General features: G+C 47.7%; 1 protein-coding gene across 2 annotated transcripts in view; it reads left to right on the plus strand.

The window, feature by feature from the left end:
* The window catches only part of NEK6 (NIMA related kinase 6), a 42,180-nt gene extending 26,567 nt beyond the window's left edge, over positions 1-15,613 (plus strand). For both annotated transcript variants that reach the window (XM_063410065.1, XM_063410066.1), the window contains exons 7-10: positions 173-280; positions 7,160-7,254; positions 10,864-10,977; positions 13,614-15,613. In XM_063410065.1, the coding sequence (XP_063266135.1) occupies positions 173-280; positions 7,160-7,254; positions 10,864-10,977; positions 13,614-13,724 (428 nt within the window). In that variant the 3' untranslated portion in view covers positions 13,725-15,613. The remainder of the gene's footprint in view (positions 1-172; positions 281-7,159; positions 7,255-10,863; positions 10,978-13,613) is intronic.
* The last annotated feature ends 393 nt before the right edge of the window (positions 15,614-16,006 follow it).

Here is a 16,006-nt window from a genome sequence, read left to right on the forward strand (position 1 = left end):
CTGTGTGTGCAGAGCTCGAAGCCTTGGAAGACTGAGCCTATCAAAGCTCTGAAGGAACATGGTTCTGCTCGAGCCCCTTTGTACCCTGAGCGCTGCAGGCGATGCTTCTATCGCTGCATTAGAACCAAATAACCTTTTGTGGCTTTGACCTTTTACCTTTTTCTTCTTGCAGACATAAAACCAGCCAACGTGTTTATAACAGCCACGGGGGTGGTGAAGCTGGGAGATCTCGGATTGGGCCGGTTCTTCAGCTCTAAAACCACTGCAGCACATTCCTTAGGTGAGCTGGGGCTCTGCAGGGCCGGGCGGGCGCTGCCAGCGCCGGTGTCACACACAGGGTGTCCCTCCTGCCGTGGGGACACCGGTGGGACTCGGGATGGCCACTGCATTGCAGCCACGTGTGCTTTAAATGCTCTTTGTAGGCATTAATGGCTATTTTCTGTTTTAAAATCTGTGATTTTTTTTTTCTGGAAGGCCTGGCCTGGTGCGTGTTTTACAGCAAATGTAGCAAATGCAGCTTTCCCACTCTAAGTATCCCTTTGGCTGCACTGTGCTTGCTGGAATTCAGTGTTTCCCCAAAACCTTTTACCTTTTACCTTTGCAGGTCAGGGCTCTGCCCTGTCTGGGGCTGGGACTGCCCAAGGTGGGTGAGCCCTCATGGCTCATCTGTCCCAAAAAGGGACTTCACTTGAAACCTGGTCTGTTCTTTAAGCATCCAGCTTTTCTTCATATCTTCCACATATCTCAAGGATGTCTTCCTCATTTTCATGGTTAACATTGATTCTAGTGCTATAGAAAATGCATAGTTATGCAGTTCATTCTTTAAGTCTTACAGTATAAAGTATTTCACAATTGTGTCTGGAACCTCTTGAGAGGCTGATTTTCCATTTTTACTAATGGGTCTGAATTTTTGGAGCAGTGAAGGAACTCTGGCTTTTGGTGCAATATTTAAGCTCTTTCAAACTAATGTCTCTCAGTTGACTTTGGAGCACATGGTATTTGTTTCACCATTTGTGTTTTGCAGTTTCCTCTGCTGAGTGTGTCTTGCTGAATCCTTTCTTAGATGTGAACAAATTTCATTGCTAATACTGGCCAGCAGCACTGGGCTACTGCCTTGTTTTGTGTGTGCTTAAAAAATAGGAGGCATTTCTATAGTTTACTTTCATAGAATAGGAGATTTCAGATTTCCCTTTGTATCAAAAGCTGTCCTAGGCTGTATCCCCACCGTACTTAATAGATGAAAATAAATCCTTTTCACAGGAAGTTACAATCACATCATCTGAACAGGCCAAAATATGATCATGTCTAATTATATGATCTTATCCAGTTTGACTGCTGCACTTATTATATTAATAAGAATAAATTGGGGCTTGGAAACTGGCTGCACATGTAAGCCAAGCTTGTGACCTTTACCAGGGCTGCTCTCTCTTAATTGAGAATGCTGGAGCAGGAAGAGCTCAGCCCCTGTGCACAAACCCTGCCCTTGCTGGCATCACCGGCGTCCTGCAAACAGGTGAGAGGTGCAGGACGAGTGGAGCGCTCTGAGGGACACAGTGAGTGAGGCTGGGGGTGTGGGGGGACGGACACGTCACCGTTTCCAGCAGTTCTCGCATCCAGGTGAAAAAGAACACTTTAACAATCAAAAATATACAACCGTGAAGCTTCTATTTTTTCATAATTTGCCAGAGACGGAGGTTTTGTAGCAGCAGGAGCTGGGCTGACGTTGGGTTTGGTGTAATTAAGACGTTTGCAGCAGAGCTGTGAGGGACGAGCAGCCCCGAGCTGGGGCAGCGCGGCCGGGCCGAGCCCGGCCCTTCCCGGCGCTGCGTTGCCCCGGCAACCGCCCCGCACCATCATTTCTCTGGCTGCTGACCCATGAATTGAACGCGCGGCTTATGCAAATATATTCATCTCATTTCTCCCCGTGCTTGTATTTGCTAGCAGCAGACTGGCATGAAAGGGCATCAGGCAGCCCCGACCCGGCTGACAGGTGTAGCAGGGGCTCGGCAGCGCCCGCCGCCGCGGCGGGAACGGAGCCGTAATTAGAGCAAGGAACAGAATGAACGTCAGATGAATTACCAGGCAGCAGATCATATTTGTCAGGAAGGATTGCATACATAAAAATTAAGTGACAGTACATGCCGAGGTAATGAAAGAAAAATGAAAGATTTGCCTGTACACAGCTCGTGAGATGCCGGCGAGCGCCGTGCTCCGAGCGCCGGCGGGAGCCGGGAGCGGCGCCGGGGCAGCGGGAGGCCGTGGGGCAGGCACAGCCCTGGCCCCGGGAAAGGCTCCACGGGCACACCTGGCAGAGGGGCAGCACGGGCACCTGCAGCCTCTCACAGTGCTGGCACAGGCAGCAGAACCAGCTGGGGCTGCAGGAGTTCACAGGGCACCACCTCAGCTGCCCCTTTGCCCTCCAGAGAAGGCAGGAGATGCTTTTCCATAGGGAAGAGCTCTTCCTGTCCAAGCCTTACCAGCAAATTCATGTTTTAAAGGCGCTGGGTGTAGCTGAGGTAAATTTTACTACTTGTTACAACATGGTGGTTCACCTTTCTTCCATAATTTTAGATTTTGGCAACCTTAATATTAAGCTGATAGATCTTGTTTTAATAGGAGCTGTAACAAATACAGAGAATTTCCATTAATATCACAATGGATAACTTTTTTGAGAACTGGTATTATGTCCATTTTTAGCCAAATAAACTTGGCATTACCAGAGCTTTTGACTGGCTTTACATTTTGAAGAAACAAGAGGAATAAGAAAAACAACCAACCAAACCCCAGAAGAAACAAATTTAACACAGAATAGTCTTGTTTTGGAGCAGATGATTTATTATTTATTCTTGGACAGGAATATACTTGGAGCAGATTTTCCTTTTGGGAGATTCACGTAAGTCAAATCTTCCCAGTTTAGAACATGCCAATAGCCCTGGATGGGAGTACACGGGGTGTTACACGTTCCTTCTGGTTCCTGCTTGGATGTGAGGGTGAACAGGGAGCAACTGAAGAGCTCTTCAATAAATGGACCATTTGTCTGCCTTTTTTTCTTTCTTTTGCTTGCCAAGCCAGTTTGCCATCTGAAACAAAATCCCAGGGCTTGGAGGGGCGGGTAATAGGAACTTGTAAAAAAAAAAATGGACACAAGGAATCCACTGAAAATGCTACCAGCCAATATTGTGTGTGTTTGGGGTTCTTGATTTGCCTCCAGTACAATATTTGTGGAAGAAAAGAGAGATGGGGGATTGCTGCAGGTAAATTTACTATTTACATGTGAAAAACCAGCCAAGCAAAAAACCCAACCCAGCCACAGAACTATGAGGAGTTTGGTAGGGTTGTATGATTCAATAATAATAACAAAAAGAAAGCGCATAGGGCAACAGGTCTTGTAACAACAGCTTCAGTATTATGCACAAACTATTTATTGTTTTTCTCTAAGAGAAAGTAGATTTCATCTGCTTTTTTGTTTTTGTTTCCCCCACGAAAATTAGTGGCGGCACCTCACACTGAGATTTGAAGGAATTTAAAATCTGAGTGTGTTTGACCAGTTTTACTTCAGCTAGTTCCCAAATTCTCCTGGGGAAAGACCTGAGCTGCCTTGTTGGAAATACCCCCAAAAGAATGCAAAAGTTTAGAAAGGGATACTTGAGAACTCAACTTATTTTAAATAATGCTGGATGTTTTTCTTGGTAAGCTACAAGTGTGGATGGGGAGGGTGAGCCAGCTGAGACATCCAGACTCTCATTTTCCAGCAGAATTGCTTCCCTGCTGTGCTTGCACCACCAGATAGCATAAAACATACTCAGATATTTTTCTCAGCTATGTGTGTGTTCATGGAACATGCACTAGTGTTGCTCATGCTAAAGCTAAGCTGATAGTTCTGGAAAAACTCAATTACTATTTGAAAAACTGGGCTGGTTTTTGTTTTGCATGTAGGCATTTAAAAAGCCTCAATGCACACGGCCTGTAAAAATATCTGGAAATATTCTGCACTGATTTCAGTCTACTGCAGCCTGTGTAAAGGTGTGGGAGAGCCTCTGCTGTGCAAGGCTTGTCTGGGTTACATCAAACTCAGTGAATGAGACTCTGAGAGCCTCCTGAAAGTATCAGTCAGATTTGGTGGTGCCCATGAGCAGCTAGGGATGAGTTTGTCAGGAGGCATCGCTCATGGCTGAGCCACGTCTGCACATGTGAATTCGAATTTCATTTCTGGGGTAACTTTGCCACCTTTGCCTTTGTGCTTTCCTGGTGAAATGAGAGACTTTGCTCCTAATCTTAGCGGGGAATAATCAGCATTTCCCTGCCCTGGATGCTGCAGCTCTCCCAGGGCTGCTGTGGCTGCCCCTGGGCAGTGCTGGGAGAGCAGCAGTGCTCTGGCATCACTGAAATGGCTCCAACTTCCAGGAACAGAGCAGGAAGCTCCTTCCTTAATCATAATCTTCCCTATGCTTTTGTGACCTTTATAACTTCAGATGCATTATTCTACCACCTGGTGAGTAGTGTTGAATCTGAGCGATATTTTGTATTTTGTATTTTCAGCAGGGCAAATGCTGAAGAAAGTTTCTGATTAATAGTCTCCGATTAGACTGTTCTTGTCAAATTGACTAATGGGATGCAACGGTGAGCCCCGAGTGATTGCAGTGGAAACCTTGTGCAGTTTTCTAGAAGATGCTCATTACAGGAGATTCCCATGTAATGTTGGACAGGCCATAAAGAGAATTGGCCTTGTCAGTCTTTTATCATGACGGTTATTTAAAAATTAATGCATCAGTTTTGAAACGCAGAGACCTGCTTGTTTGTACATTTGCTGACAAGACTACAGTAATGATAGGTAAATGTGCAAGGTGGGCTCCACGAAATGAGCTCAGGCGTGGAGGGCTCCGGAGCCATTAACGGGCTGGAGCGGGCCGGTGCCCCCGCGGCGGGGCCGGTGACGCACTGAGCCGTGCCAGGCCCTGTCACAGCCCTGCCACGGCCCTGTCACTGCCCTGTCACTGCCCTGCCACGGCCCTGTCACCGCTGGCACGGCGGCCGGGGGAGGCGTGATCGGAGGTGACAGAGGGGCCGCCCAGCAGAGCCGCTGCCCCGGCAGGGCTGGCGCTGCAGCTCCGCGTGCCCACGCGGTGACCTGGAATAACGGAGTGCCAGAGAGCCCCGGGCCTGGCACTGCCAGCTCGGGGGCAGCCCTGGGGAGTGCCAGAGAGCCCCGGGCCTGGGGGCAGCACTGGGGGAGTGCCAGAGAGCCCCGGGCCTGGGGGCAGCACTGGGGGAGTGCCAGAGAGCCCCAGGCCTGGCACTGCCAGCTCGGGGGCAGCCCTGGGGAGTGCCAGAGAGCCCCGGGCCTGGGGGCAGCACTGGGGGAGTGCCAGAGAGCCCCAGGCCTGGCACTGCCAGCTCGGGGGCAGCGCTGGGGCTGGGGCTGGGGCTGGGGCTCCTCCTGCCAGCCGGGTGCTCCACGCTCCCGGAGCTCCCCTGGCACAGCAGCAGCGAGGGGGAGCCTTACCCTGCTGCTCCGTGGGGACTTCCAGAAGTGTCTTCCACAACTTCCTGGAATGAGTCACGGTTTCTTCTGCAGCTGCATATTTTTAAGCAGGAAAATGAATCAGTGCTATCCCAGCCAAGCCAGTTCTTGTAGAGAAACCTGGCAGATGTGTGGGAATTACTTGGCCAGCTGCACTGTCCATCGTGTGGATGTTGCATGCACATGGGACAGAGCCATGGGAAGCCTCTGAAGGAGCCCTGCCTGCTCCTGGTGTCCAGGGCAGTTCTCTGTGCAGTGCAGTAAAAATCCTGAACTGGGCACGGCTCTGGTCCCCTCCCTACACAGGGGCCCTTCCCGGGCAATTAACCCAGCCAGGTCTGGGGCTGTGCTGGTCTGACCGGGCCCCCCCGCCCCCGAGCATGGAAACAAAGTCATCTCCTTGTGTTACTTTTCCTGTGTTGTAGCTTTTATAGGATTTGCAAAAATGTAACTTCTCATTAGAGTGCTCTTCACATGAAAGGGAGGTAATTTCAAAAGTGAACGAGCTGAAAGCGTGAGCTGGGTTCATCACCCAGGGCAGCTGATTGCTGGACATCTTGAGGGTCCAAATCAATTAAATAAATTAAATTCCCTTCTCTGTGCTGGGTGACCTGTGCAGGTGCCAGGGCCTGGGCTTTGCCTCTCAAGGTCGTTGCTTTGTGCCCACGGTGTGCAGATCCCTCCCTGGGAGCGCTGGGGAAGGGGGTGGCTGCTCCCCCACCTCCAGCACCATCCTTCAGCTGATTAGTCCTGCAGCTGTCTTCAGGCAGCATTTCAAATGGAGAAATTGTAAACTGAATGTTACAGGCAAATTAAACATTTGCCATCTTGTGAGGAAAGGTCTTTAATTAGGAGGAGGATACACTGGGATGCCAAAAGGAAAAAATAAAATTGACAGGGGACGGACAAGCAGGGGAAGCAGGAGAAAAGAGCATATACAGTCCTTGGATGTTTTAATAAATGATGTATCTGAGGATTATTTGATGTAGTTGAGACTGCCAGGATGTCTTGTATTTTCAGTACCACAACTGAAATTTATTTAGGATTTTAAAAATAACCTTTTTGAGGTATGGAATTTATTAATAATTTCCTGTAACTTCTGTCCAAAATACTGAGTAAATTTCTTTTGATAAAATACAGACTTGTGGAAGTACATAGAAATCCCCCAGCTTCTGACATAACTGCAAGCTGGAGTTGGGTTTTTAGGTTTGGAATGATTATCTTGTTTTTTTCCGAGAGGTTTTGCATTCCTGGCTGGTGCTGGCTCAGTGTCCCCTGCAGTGCCTGGTGCCCTGTCAGAGCTCCCCTGGCCCTCTGTGCCCTGCCAGGTGAACGCTCAGAGTCCTGCCCTGGTGTCACACTCAGGACACCCAGGGCAGTTGGTGAACCAAGAGAAGATCCCTTCCAGTGGCTCTGTCCATCCAAGACACCCTGAAGGGAAACAAAGCATTTCCCAAATGTCAGAAATACAGAAGGTGTTTCCAGCCCTGCTCACCGTTCTGTGCTCTGTATGTGGTGATGTATTTGGTTCTGTTCAGCTCCTCGTGCTGCACGGGACCCTTTCTGAAGCCTGTCTGTATGGCCCAGGCTGCACAGTCCCTTGTGAGACAGTAACCCCTGGTTTGTTTGTTTTTGCAGTGGGAACTCCCTACTACATGTCCCCAGAGCGAATACACGAGAACGGCTATAACTTTAAGTCTGATATCTGGTCTTTGGGCTGTTTATTGTACGAGGCAAGTATCTTCTCACTTTTTCCCCTGGGTTTTCCATAACCACACGGTTTGGGGCAGGAATTGAGTGGGTCAGACTGCCTGGAGTCAACTTATTGAGAATCCTCAGAAGAGGCTGACTCATTGTGTGTTTGCTGTGCACTGAAGGGGCTGTGCCACCCTTGCACACAGCTACTGCAGGTCCCAGCAGACGTGGAGGATGGAGCTGTGAAAAGCCAGCTCACTGCACCCCTCCTTCCTGCTGGGAGCACAGCTCTGCTAGGGCAGCACTGTCAATTTTTCCTGATTTTATTTGTTTTGAAAATAGCAAATTCATTTGAATGCAAGTCACTGGTTTCTTAGATGGAATTCTGACCAATTGCAGGATTTTAATTTTGGGAACTTCTAATAAAAAAAAACAGAGGTTTTATGTAATGTGAAATCAGTGTCTCTAACTACTATATCATGGCTGGAAGTTTTTGTAATTCTACATTGTCTTACAGCTTGGAGCACAGACTCAGAGCGTACACGTTTGGATGAACTGCCCAGTGTGCAACTGGTTCTTAAAAGCTGTTACATGTATTTTGAAAATAAGTGTTATGATCTTGTAACTGTGCTTTTGGTTTTGTGATTTCATTTTTAGCAGGGATCAAAGGGTATCAAACAGTGTCGTTCTCCTTTATAATCTAATCTAAATCTTTTGTAGATGGATGCTTCTTCTAATTCAAGTGTCAGTGCATGCCAGCATTTAGAAAGCTTTTATCCCCACCCAGAGAATTAAAAATCCCTGGGATATTTAGTCAAGAATATTGCTCACGTCCTCTTAGGTTAACAAATTATGGGAACTGATGACATTTCACTTCGCAACACAACTTCTGGTAATCACATGAAATTAGAGAATAAACAGAAATGTGATTTATTTTGTGAGCACATCAGATGTGAGAACTGCTATAGCTGAGCATGTACTTCAGCTGGTTGATTAAACAAACATTGTAGGACATGACAGGATAAAAGCAAATTTCCCCATGACCTCTGCAGGGCTGTGAGCTGGGCCCAGCCCTGCCCGGGGCTGTTGGCCTGGCCAGGTCTGGCCCAGTGGCCCCAGCTGGGCTCTGGTGCTGCTGCAGTGCTGGGCTGCTCTGAGTCACCCCAGGCTGAGCTCCCGGGGATGGGATTCCAGATTTATGCAGAGAGAAATATTTAGCGTTGTGCTAAGATATGTTTTTGTTGCAGGCAATATGGTCCCCTTATGGCACAGGAGTCTTGGTAGTCCTTGTATTTCAAGAAGCTGAATTAATTGCACTCTAAACATAATTCTCTGGTAGGAGTAGCAGTACTACAGTAACATCTGAAAGATTTGGCATGTAAAGCGTTTTTAAATTTCCTTCCTACGTAGGTAAGCCTTAACTTAGGGAACGGGAGCTGTGAGATATTGCAGATTCCAGGGAGGACTGGACAGGTACCAATTTTATGTTCAGTAGTTAAACAACTACTTGACTTCTTAAACTTTCTAGAAATTTGAAAATTAAGCATCAGATCTGTGTGTCTTTGAAGGAACTGCTTTATCTGCTCTAGTGTCTTGTAAGGAGAGAATGTTTTTCCATTTGGCTTAGAAGTAAGGAAGGGGTGCTTGTTTCAGTATGAGTCACTTCTGATATTTCTCCAGATAGATTGTGTAGATAAGCTGCAGAGATTTAATGTACAAATTGCCTTCAGAGACACGTGTGTCCAGTGGAATCCACTTAGGGAACATTGAGGGCTTTGGGACATGATGCCACATAGCACCACTTAACTTTGACATTGATAATCATACAGTGATTTTTATTAAATCTTATCAATATAGTAGTAACTGTCTTCATCCCTCACTTCCTGTAGATATCTGTCAGCAAGATAACTTGGAGGGGATAAAAATAAGTTGTTAATTCCCAGAATGTAGCTACAAGCAATGACTTCAGCAGTTCTGGCAAGACGATCAATTTAAGCACTAACAGGGATTCCCATCTCTGGATGTTTGAACCAGTCATGCTGCGTGGTGGGCGTTTTCCAGGGAGATCTGCCTGGCCTGGGGTAATTGCTCTAATCAAAATGTCAGGAGCAAACCCCAACGTAGCATCACAAACTGTAGTTAGTGAGATACTTGCAGTGCCTGTGGTCATGGCCCTGCAGCCCTGCTGTAGTCACTGGGTGCTCTCTATTTCCACTCAAATTCCCTGCATTTACCATCCCCAACCCCACAGTGTTTCCTTTTCATTCCTTCCCTTTTGCACATGAGCACTTAACTAAACCTGGAATGAAAAGTTAATGGGAATTGGAAAAGCCCTCTCAACCTCCCTGGCGTTATTGATGTGTGCATGGAAATCTTGGAGACCCTGTTTAACCCTTGCTTGCCTGCTGTGTTTTCCCCAATGCCCCCATTAGTGCTCTCCCTGGAACAGTCCGTGCTGGGCTCTCCAGTTTGTTTTAACTGACTGAGAGCAGTTTGCTGTCACTCCTGCTTGGGGAGTAGTCTCTAATTAAACTCTGTAATTTTTCTCCTACTGCTTTGCCTACTGCTGTCATGACAGTGATGAAGTGACAGTGACACGTCACCTTTTGCCTTCAAACCTCTTCCAAACGCCCTCACCCAGTGCTGGGGTTCTTTGGGTCCTGTCAGAGACCCTTCACCCTCAGGTCTGTGCGTTTGTGAGGAGTAACTTAGTGTTACTCCTGACAGTAGTGGTGAGGAATGAGGAACATTTTAACCTCAGGTTCTTTAAAAGATGGGTGTGTGTTTTAAACCAAGGGTGGTTTCACTTGGTGTGTCCTGCATTGCTCAGCAATTTGTGTTGGTGGTGGGGTTTTGGTGAGACCCCCTGGCTGCAGCCCCTTCCTGCAGTGCCTCTGGGAATCCAGCCCAACAAAACTGCTCTGTCACCAAATCACCAACACCCCGTCAATCGTGGTTCCTCACGGTGGGTCACAGATTGGAGGGTTTGGTGTTGGCTCTCTCTGGTTCTGCTGGGAGCTCACGGAGTGTCAGAAAGAGCCAGAGTTCTCTGACACGTTCACTGCACAGGTAACGAGCAACAGACCATTAATCATCAAATAAACCCTCAACGTGTGGTGAGAGGCACCAGCTTCAGCTGGCCTTGGGATGAAACTGAGAGAGGAAAAGGACCGGATTGATGAAGAACATTTTCAGTAGTTTTGTTCTCAAATCTGCCGGGGATACTCTTTTCTAAATAGCAGATTTCCAGCAGGAGATACATTTGTTTTGAGGTTGTTTTGGGGTTTTTTTAAAAGATGAAGTACATTGCTCATGCTTACAAGATTCTTTATATTCTAAACAGCTAAATGTCCAAAGATGAAGAGAGATGATTGTATCTGAGGGGGTTTCAGAGTTGTCTTAGAGCCAGTCGAGTTCTTGCTGCTGGGCTGGTGGTCTGAGCATTTGTTTCTTGGGTTTTTTCTTGGGAAGCCTGGCAGAGCCTGGCACCAGCCCCACGGGGCCTGCAGAGCTCTTGGGGTCTAAGAACAGCAGATCCCTTGCTCTGCTCACTGGCAGAGAACAGAATTGGCTCTTGCAAACTGGCAGCACTGAGGGCTCTCAAATCTTTTGTGTTTCTGAAACATTTTCTGTTTTTTTCTCTCCAGATGGCAGCTCTGCAAAGTCCCTTCTATGGAGATAAAATGAACCTGTTCTCTCTTTGCCAAAAAATAGAGCAATGTGACTACCCACCTCTTCCAGCTGAACATTATTCTGAAAAGGTAAATTGGGAGTGTGGCTGCGGGGGAACGGGGAGGTGCAGTGACGTTTTCTCCAGGCACAGGAAAAGGGAACCCAGGAAGGAGAACCCCCATATCTGGGGAAGAACAGGGGATGGCCAGGGGTTCCTGGATACCTGGCTGAGCAAATTACATTTCTGGTGTCTGAATATTGACAAGGTAAATCAAGAAAAAAAGACTTGTTAATGTGGGGAATATTGTGAAACTGAAAGTCTGTGATGCTGGCAGAAACCAGCAGTGAGCTGTGGGAAAGCACTCTCCTTGTTTTCTTTCCCACAAAACATTTCATACAAGAGCACTCATACGTTTATTTATGAAGTCTTCAGCGTGTGACAAAGTGGGGAAGGATTCATTTTAAGGACAGAAGAAAAACTTATTTAGTTTAATGCAAGAAGCACCTCTACAGCAGCTGCACAGGGGCTTTTTAAGCGCAGCTTTGTGTGTTTGAACATGAGGGATGGGGAACAGCATCTGAACCAGTGCATAAACCCCACGGCCCAGTTCTTGCCCGCCGTGTGTTGGGTTTCCTCAGGGCCCCTTGGGATGAGCCTGACTTTTTCTGCCTCACCTAGACAAAGCAGCTGGTTTTCCTTAACCTCCTCATTCTTTACAGTTGCCTTCTATTTGAAAGGAAATGGCTAATGGGATTCTAAATGTTCACCATATCCTATGAGGTTTTTCTTTTGTTTCACTCTACCTCAGCATCCTGAGGAGGAGGCAGGATGCCGGGAAATGCCGAGGTCTGGCCTCCACCCTGGGAGGGACCCTGCACCACACTGCATTTCTTGCTTCATTTTTCCTTGCCAAGTAACTTGTGCAAAACAATGCTTTGAGAACTAGTCTGTAGAAGTGAATTTTATAATATTTTTGCCTCAAGCTCTGTAGCAGCACCCAGCTCTGCACGTCCCTTTGCTGTGCTGCTGCAGCTTGCATTTCAGGATATGCCTGTTGGCAGCAGGAATTAGTGTAAGTTGACAGATGTGTTTCCTGTCTTTACAATTACTGTCTGCTTGCCCCCCTCTGGCAGAGTGCAGAGTGCAGTGCAGTGACACAGGGGTGAGAAGGGGCTTTGGAGCGGGAAGGCGCTGGTCCCAGAGAAGTGCAGATGGTTCATGCACTATTAACGGGATGCTGGCGCGGGCTGTGCCTGTGGCTGCAGCTCCTCAGCTGCTGCTGGTGCTCCCTGAGACGCACAAACAGGGAATTAGAGAGGGCTCCAGCACCAGCAGCATCCACTGTGGTACTTCCTTGGAACAAAGAGGAGGAACAGGGCAGGGTTTTGGGCAGAGCCTCTGCTTCCGTTTGCTTTCAGGGATGTTCATCTCCTCTGTGGCCTTTTGTGCCTCACCAGTCCAGACTCCCCTGTGAGTAACTGCACACTGATGGACGTAGGAGGAGGAGCTGGGACCCAGCCAGGATTGGTTCTCTATATTGGGAACAAATTTGCTGGTGACTGGAGGTGCTGGCTGGTGGTGCTGATCCAGGCTGGGCCCACTGGTTCCTGTGGGTGCTGGTGAATGCCTGAGGACAGAGGTGCCCAGGCTGTGTCAGTGCTCATGCACAGGGGAGCACAGCTGCTGTCTGCACAAATGGCACTGATAGCACAGGTCCTGGGCAGAGCTCTAGGAGCATTTCCAGTGTTTTGTGGGAGTTTCGTGGTCAGGGCTGATCACGTGTTCAGTGTTTGAGGTGTCAGGGCCACGAAGGCAGCAATGTCCCTGCCCTGAGCTGGTCAATCACCAGAGAATGGGGCAGGCTCAGGCAACAGCTCTGGCTGAGGAGCAAGGACTGGGCCTCGCTCCACCCAGAGCTGGAAACCTTGGGTACGTTTGTTAATGCAGCTGAAGCCGTGTGCTTGATAGCTCTATGGCCATGCTTTTAATTACCAGTAAAATAATTGGCACTGTGGCTACTGGGAGGATGTGAGAAGATCAGAGGCTCAAGGCTGTTTTTCCTGGTGCCTCAGGGGTACGAGCAGCTTTCAGTGTCTGTATAATTAAAAGCTACAGTCTTTCATGTGCACAATAAAGAGGGCTGGGAGGTGGGGAGACTCTAGCCCTTCTGCATTTTATTTATTAAACATAATCAATGACCAGTTTCTCCTGCTCATAAAGGTTTTTGAGGAAGCACCAGGGTCTCCCAGTTGTTTCCAGTAGGTGCTGGTCAGACTCGTTATGCTGAGAGGCCGGAGCGGTTCCAGTGCTGGGGTTGGTGCAGGAAGGGCGGCACAGCTGCTGCTCCTGAGAGCTCTGCTCAGGCCCCTCCTTTCCTCAGTTTCCCTTCACTGGCAGGGCCCTCCTCACCTCCCACCTCTGGGGTTTCCCTCCTTGGTCTGTGCCCTGCTTGTGCCACCCGTGCCTCCCTCTGTCCCATGCTCTCCCCAGCCCCGGGTGCACGGGCTGGGTCCTCCTTCGGGATGTAAAATATTCTGATGTTGGGGAAGATTTAATCTGTTGTGAAGATTTGGTGGAAAAGGTTCTTCCTGGCTCCTTTGGAGGTGGGACACACAGACATGAGGCAGACACGTGCCTGGATTGTGCCCGGGAGAGGTTCCCCTGTCCTGGCATCCTCTGTGCAGCAATCTTTGCACTCAGGGCTGCTGTTGTGCTGTGTTGCAGCTGCGGGAGCTGGTCAGCATGTGCATATACCCCGACCCCGACCAGCGGCCCGACATCGGCTACGTGCACCAGGCAGCCAAACAGATGCACGTGTGGACCTCGAGCACATGAGCGCCGCCGAGCCAGCACAGCTCAGTCTTACTTGAATCCTTTTCTCAGCTGGGAGCGACTGGTGCCAGCTCACACAGGGGGAGGCTGGGCACTCGCAGCAGAGGCTCCACCATCTGCAGGTTATTGACAAGGACTCTTACAGGTGGTCGTGCTTTAACGTGAAGATTCTGTGAGGTATTGCGAATGATTCTTTTTATTTTTTATTTTTAAGGCCAATAATGTTACGGATGTAGATCATTTAAGGGTCCTTTCTTAAACTGTCGTGTGTAATCTAGGATAGCAGCTATTACCGAGGGCTCAGCGTTTGCCAGACCTTCTATCTTAACTGTAATGTGAAATATTGAAATAATTCCTTCAGTGAAATCACTTTATACTAATGTAAGGATTACCATAGATTTTGTGTAATTTGTATAACTGCTACTTTGCCTCTTCTGCAAATGGTTAATAGCAAATTCAGTTTTTACTTGGTATATTTTAAAGCAGCCATTTATGTTTTTATTAATTTCCTCCTCTTCGGACTTACGAACTGGGAAGGGTTGGGGGGTGGGAAATGCTTTTATTTCATGGTTTCTTTTTTTTTTTTTTTTCTTTTTAATTGTAAACTTAGAGTATTTTGCTGATGCATTTCTCTGTCAGAGATGAGTTAAACATGAGCCTGAGGAAAAGAAGACAAACATGCCAAGCAAACCCCTACCAGCCTTGCTTCTGCAGAGAATTGTTCCTTCCCCTCATTTTTCCCTTTTGGAATGGGTCTTCTTCACCTCCAGGTTCTTGTTTAAGACCAGTGTTTCTCAAAGCCAACCCAGTTTTGGTGCAGAGACTTTTACATGTTCAATAGTACATGGGGTATTATTGGTGGAACTTCAGCAGTGTTTTAAACACTTAGAAAATTTTTTTAAAATAAATGAAATGCTTTGTGTATGGAATTCTGCACAGGATCAGCCCCTGCTCTCAAACTGTGAAAGCTCATTTCAGAATGTGAATGTTTATAAAATCTCAACCTGATCTGAAGGAGTCGTCTTTGAACTGCATAAGAATTGTCAAGCAGCTGAATTTGTTCATTGAATCAATGCCTTGTTCCACACTCAGTGAAGTGCTCAGTGCTTCGGGAGAGCCGTGGATTTGCGCTGCAGCGTCTCCACTGCACAGGAGCAGGGCTGCACTGGTGCTCCAGAGGGAATCCTGCAGCCTGTGCTGCTCCAGCGCCACTTCCAGTGGGACAGGGGCTTGTGCCAATGTGGAGATTTGGGTGTGACAGTTCAAATGCAGCCTGTGCCTGGTTTGTTTTCTTAAAGAAAGCTTACAATCCTTAACTTTTTTGAACTAAGATTAGGGTTAGGGGGTTACATACATATATATGCTTTTAGTGGATTTTTTTAACCTACTTTTCTCTACTTTAAGGAAAACTGCAGTGCCATCATCAACTACTTCCTGTAAAATTTGGGAATATTTGTATAGGGTATCAAGAAAAGCCATTAATTGCTGTGAATATGGTTGGTACCATTAATGCAAGGTGCCATTTTACTGAGGCTTCTCAGCAGAAAGTTGAGGCTGCTACTCTCACGAGAGATGTGGGAAATTCAAATCAGCAGGAGAATCTGGTGGAGGCACCAAATTGCTCCCACAATTTCCATGCCAACCAGCTTGGTTATTTAAACCAGCTTCTTTAGCACTTCCCAGGGTTCAGCCTGAACCTCTCTGGTTCCACTGCAGCTTTCCTTGGAGCCACGGCTTCCAGGGAAGCTCAGCTCAAATACGAGTATCTGGAGAAGTGTGGTCACTTTCTTGCTACATAAAATTTCATAGTGCTTATAAAAAAATGTATTTCAAAGGTAATTTTTTGCAATTGTGCCTTTTTAGATAAATAAAAAAATTATTTCCAAAATAAATACCTTTGTTTAAAAACCAGAAAAGTCCAATATTAAAGGTCTAAGTGGAGGTGAATAACAAGACAATCAGACTTGAAATGATGCTGGATGTGCCCTGTATCTACAGCACACAGGGACACAGGAACATCACATCCCTGGTGACCAGGGCTCCCCTGCAGTGGGGCAGCAGGAGAGCAGTGTCTGCTGGAGGGGGCAAGGGCAGCAATGCAGAACCACCACTGCTCACTGTTCTCTTACATTCTACTTAATTAAAACTTATAAAATGAGACTTGTGCAGAGCAGTTTTCCTCCTGCTGTTTTGTTCCTGCAGTGAGGTAACAAAGCAGCTCCCGTAACCCCAGTGCTGGGAGGTGTCTGGGGGAGCACAGCTCTCCCCTGCTCAGACTCCCTGGG

Source organism: Prinia subflava, chromosome 12 (assembly GCF_021018805.1).
Source record: "Prinia subflava isolate CZ2003 ecotype Zambia chromosome 12, Cam_Psub_1.2, whole genome shotgun sequence".
NCBI lineage: Eukaryota > Metazoa > Chordata > Aves > Passeriformes > Cisticolidae > Prinia > Prinia subflava.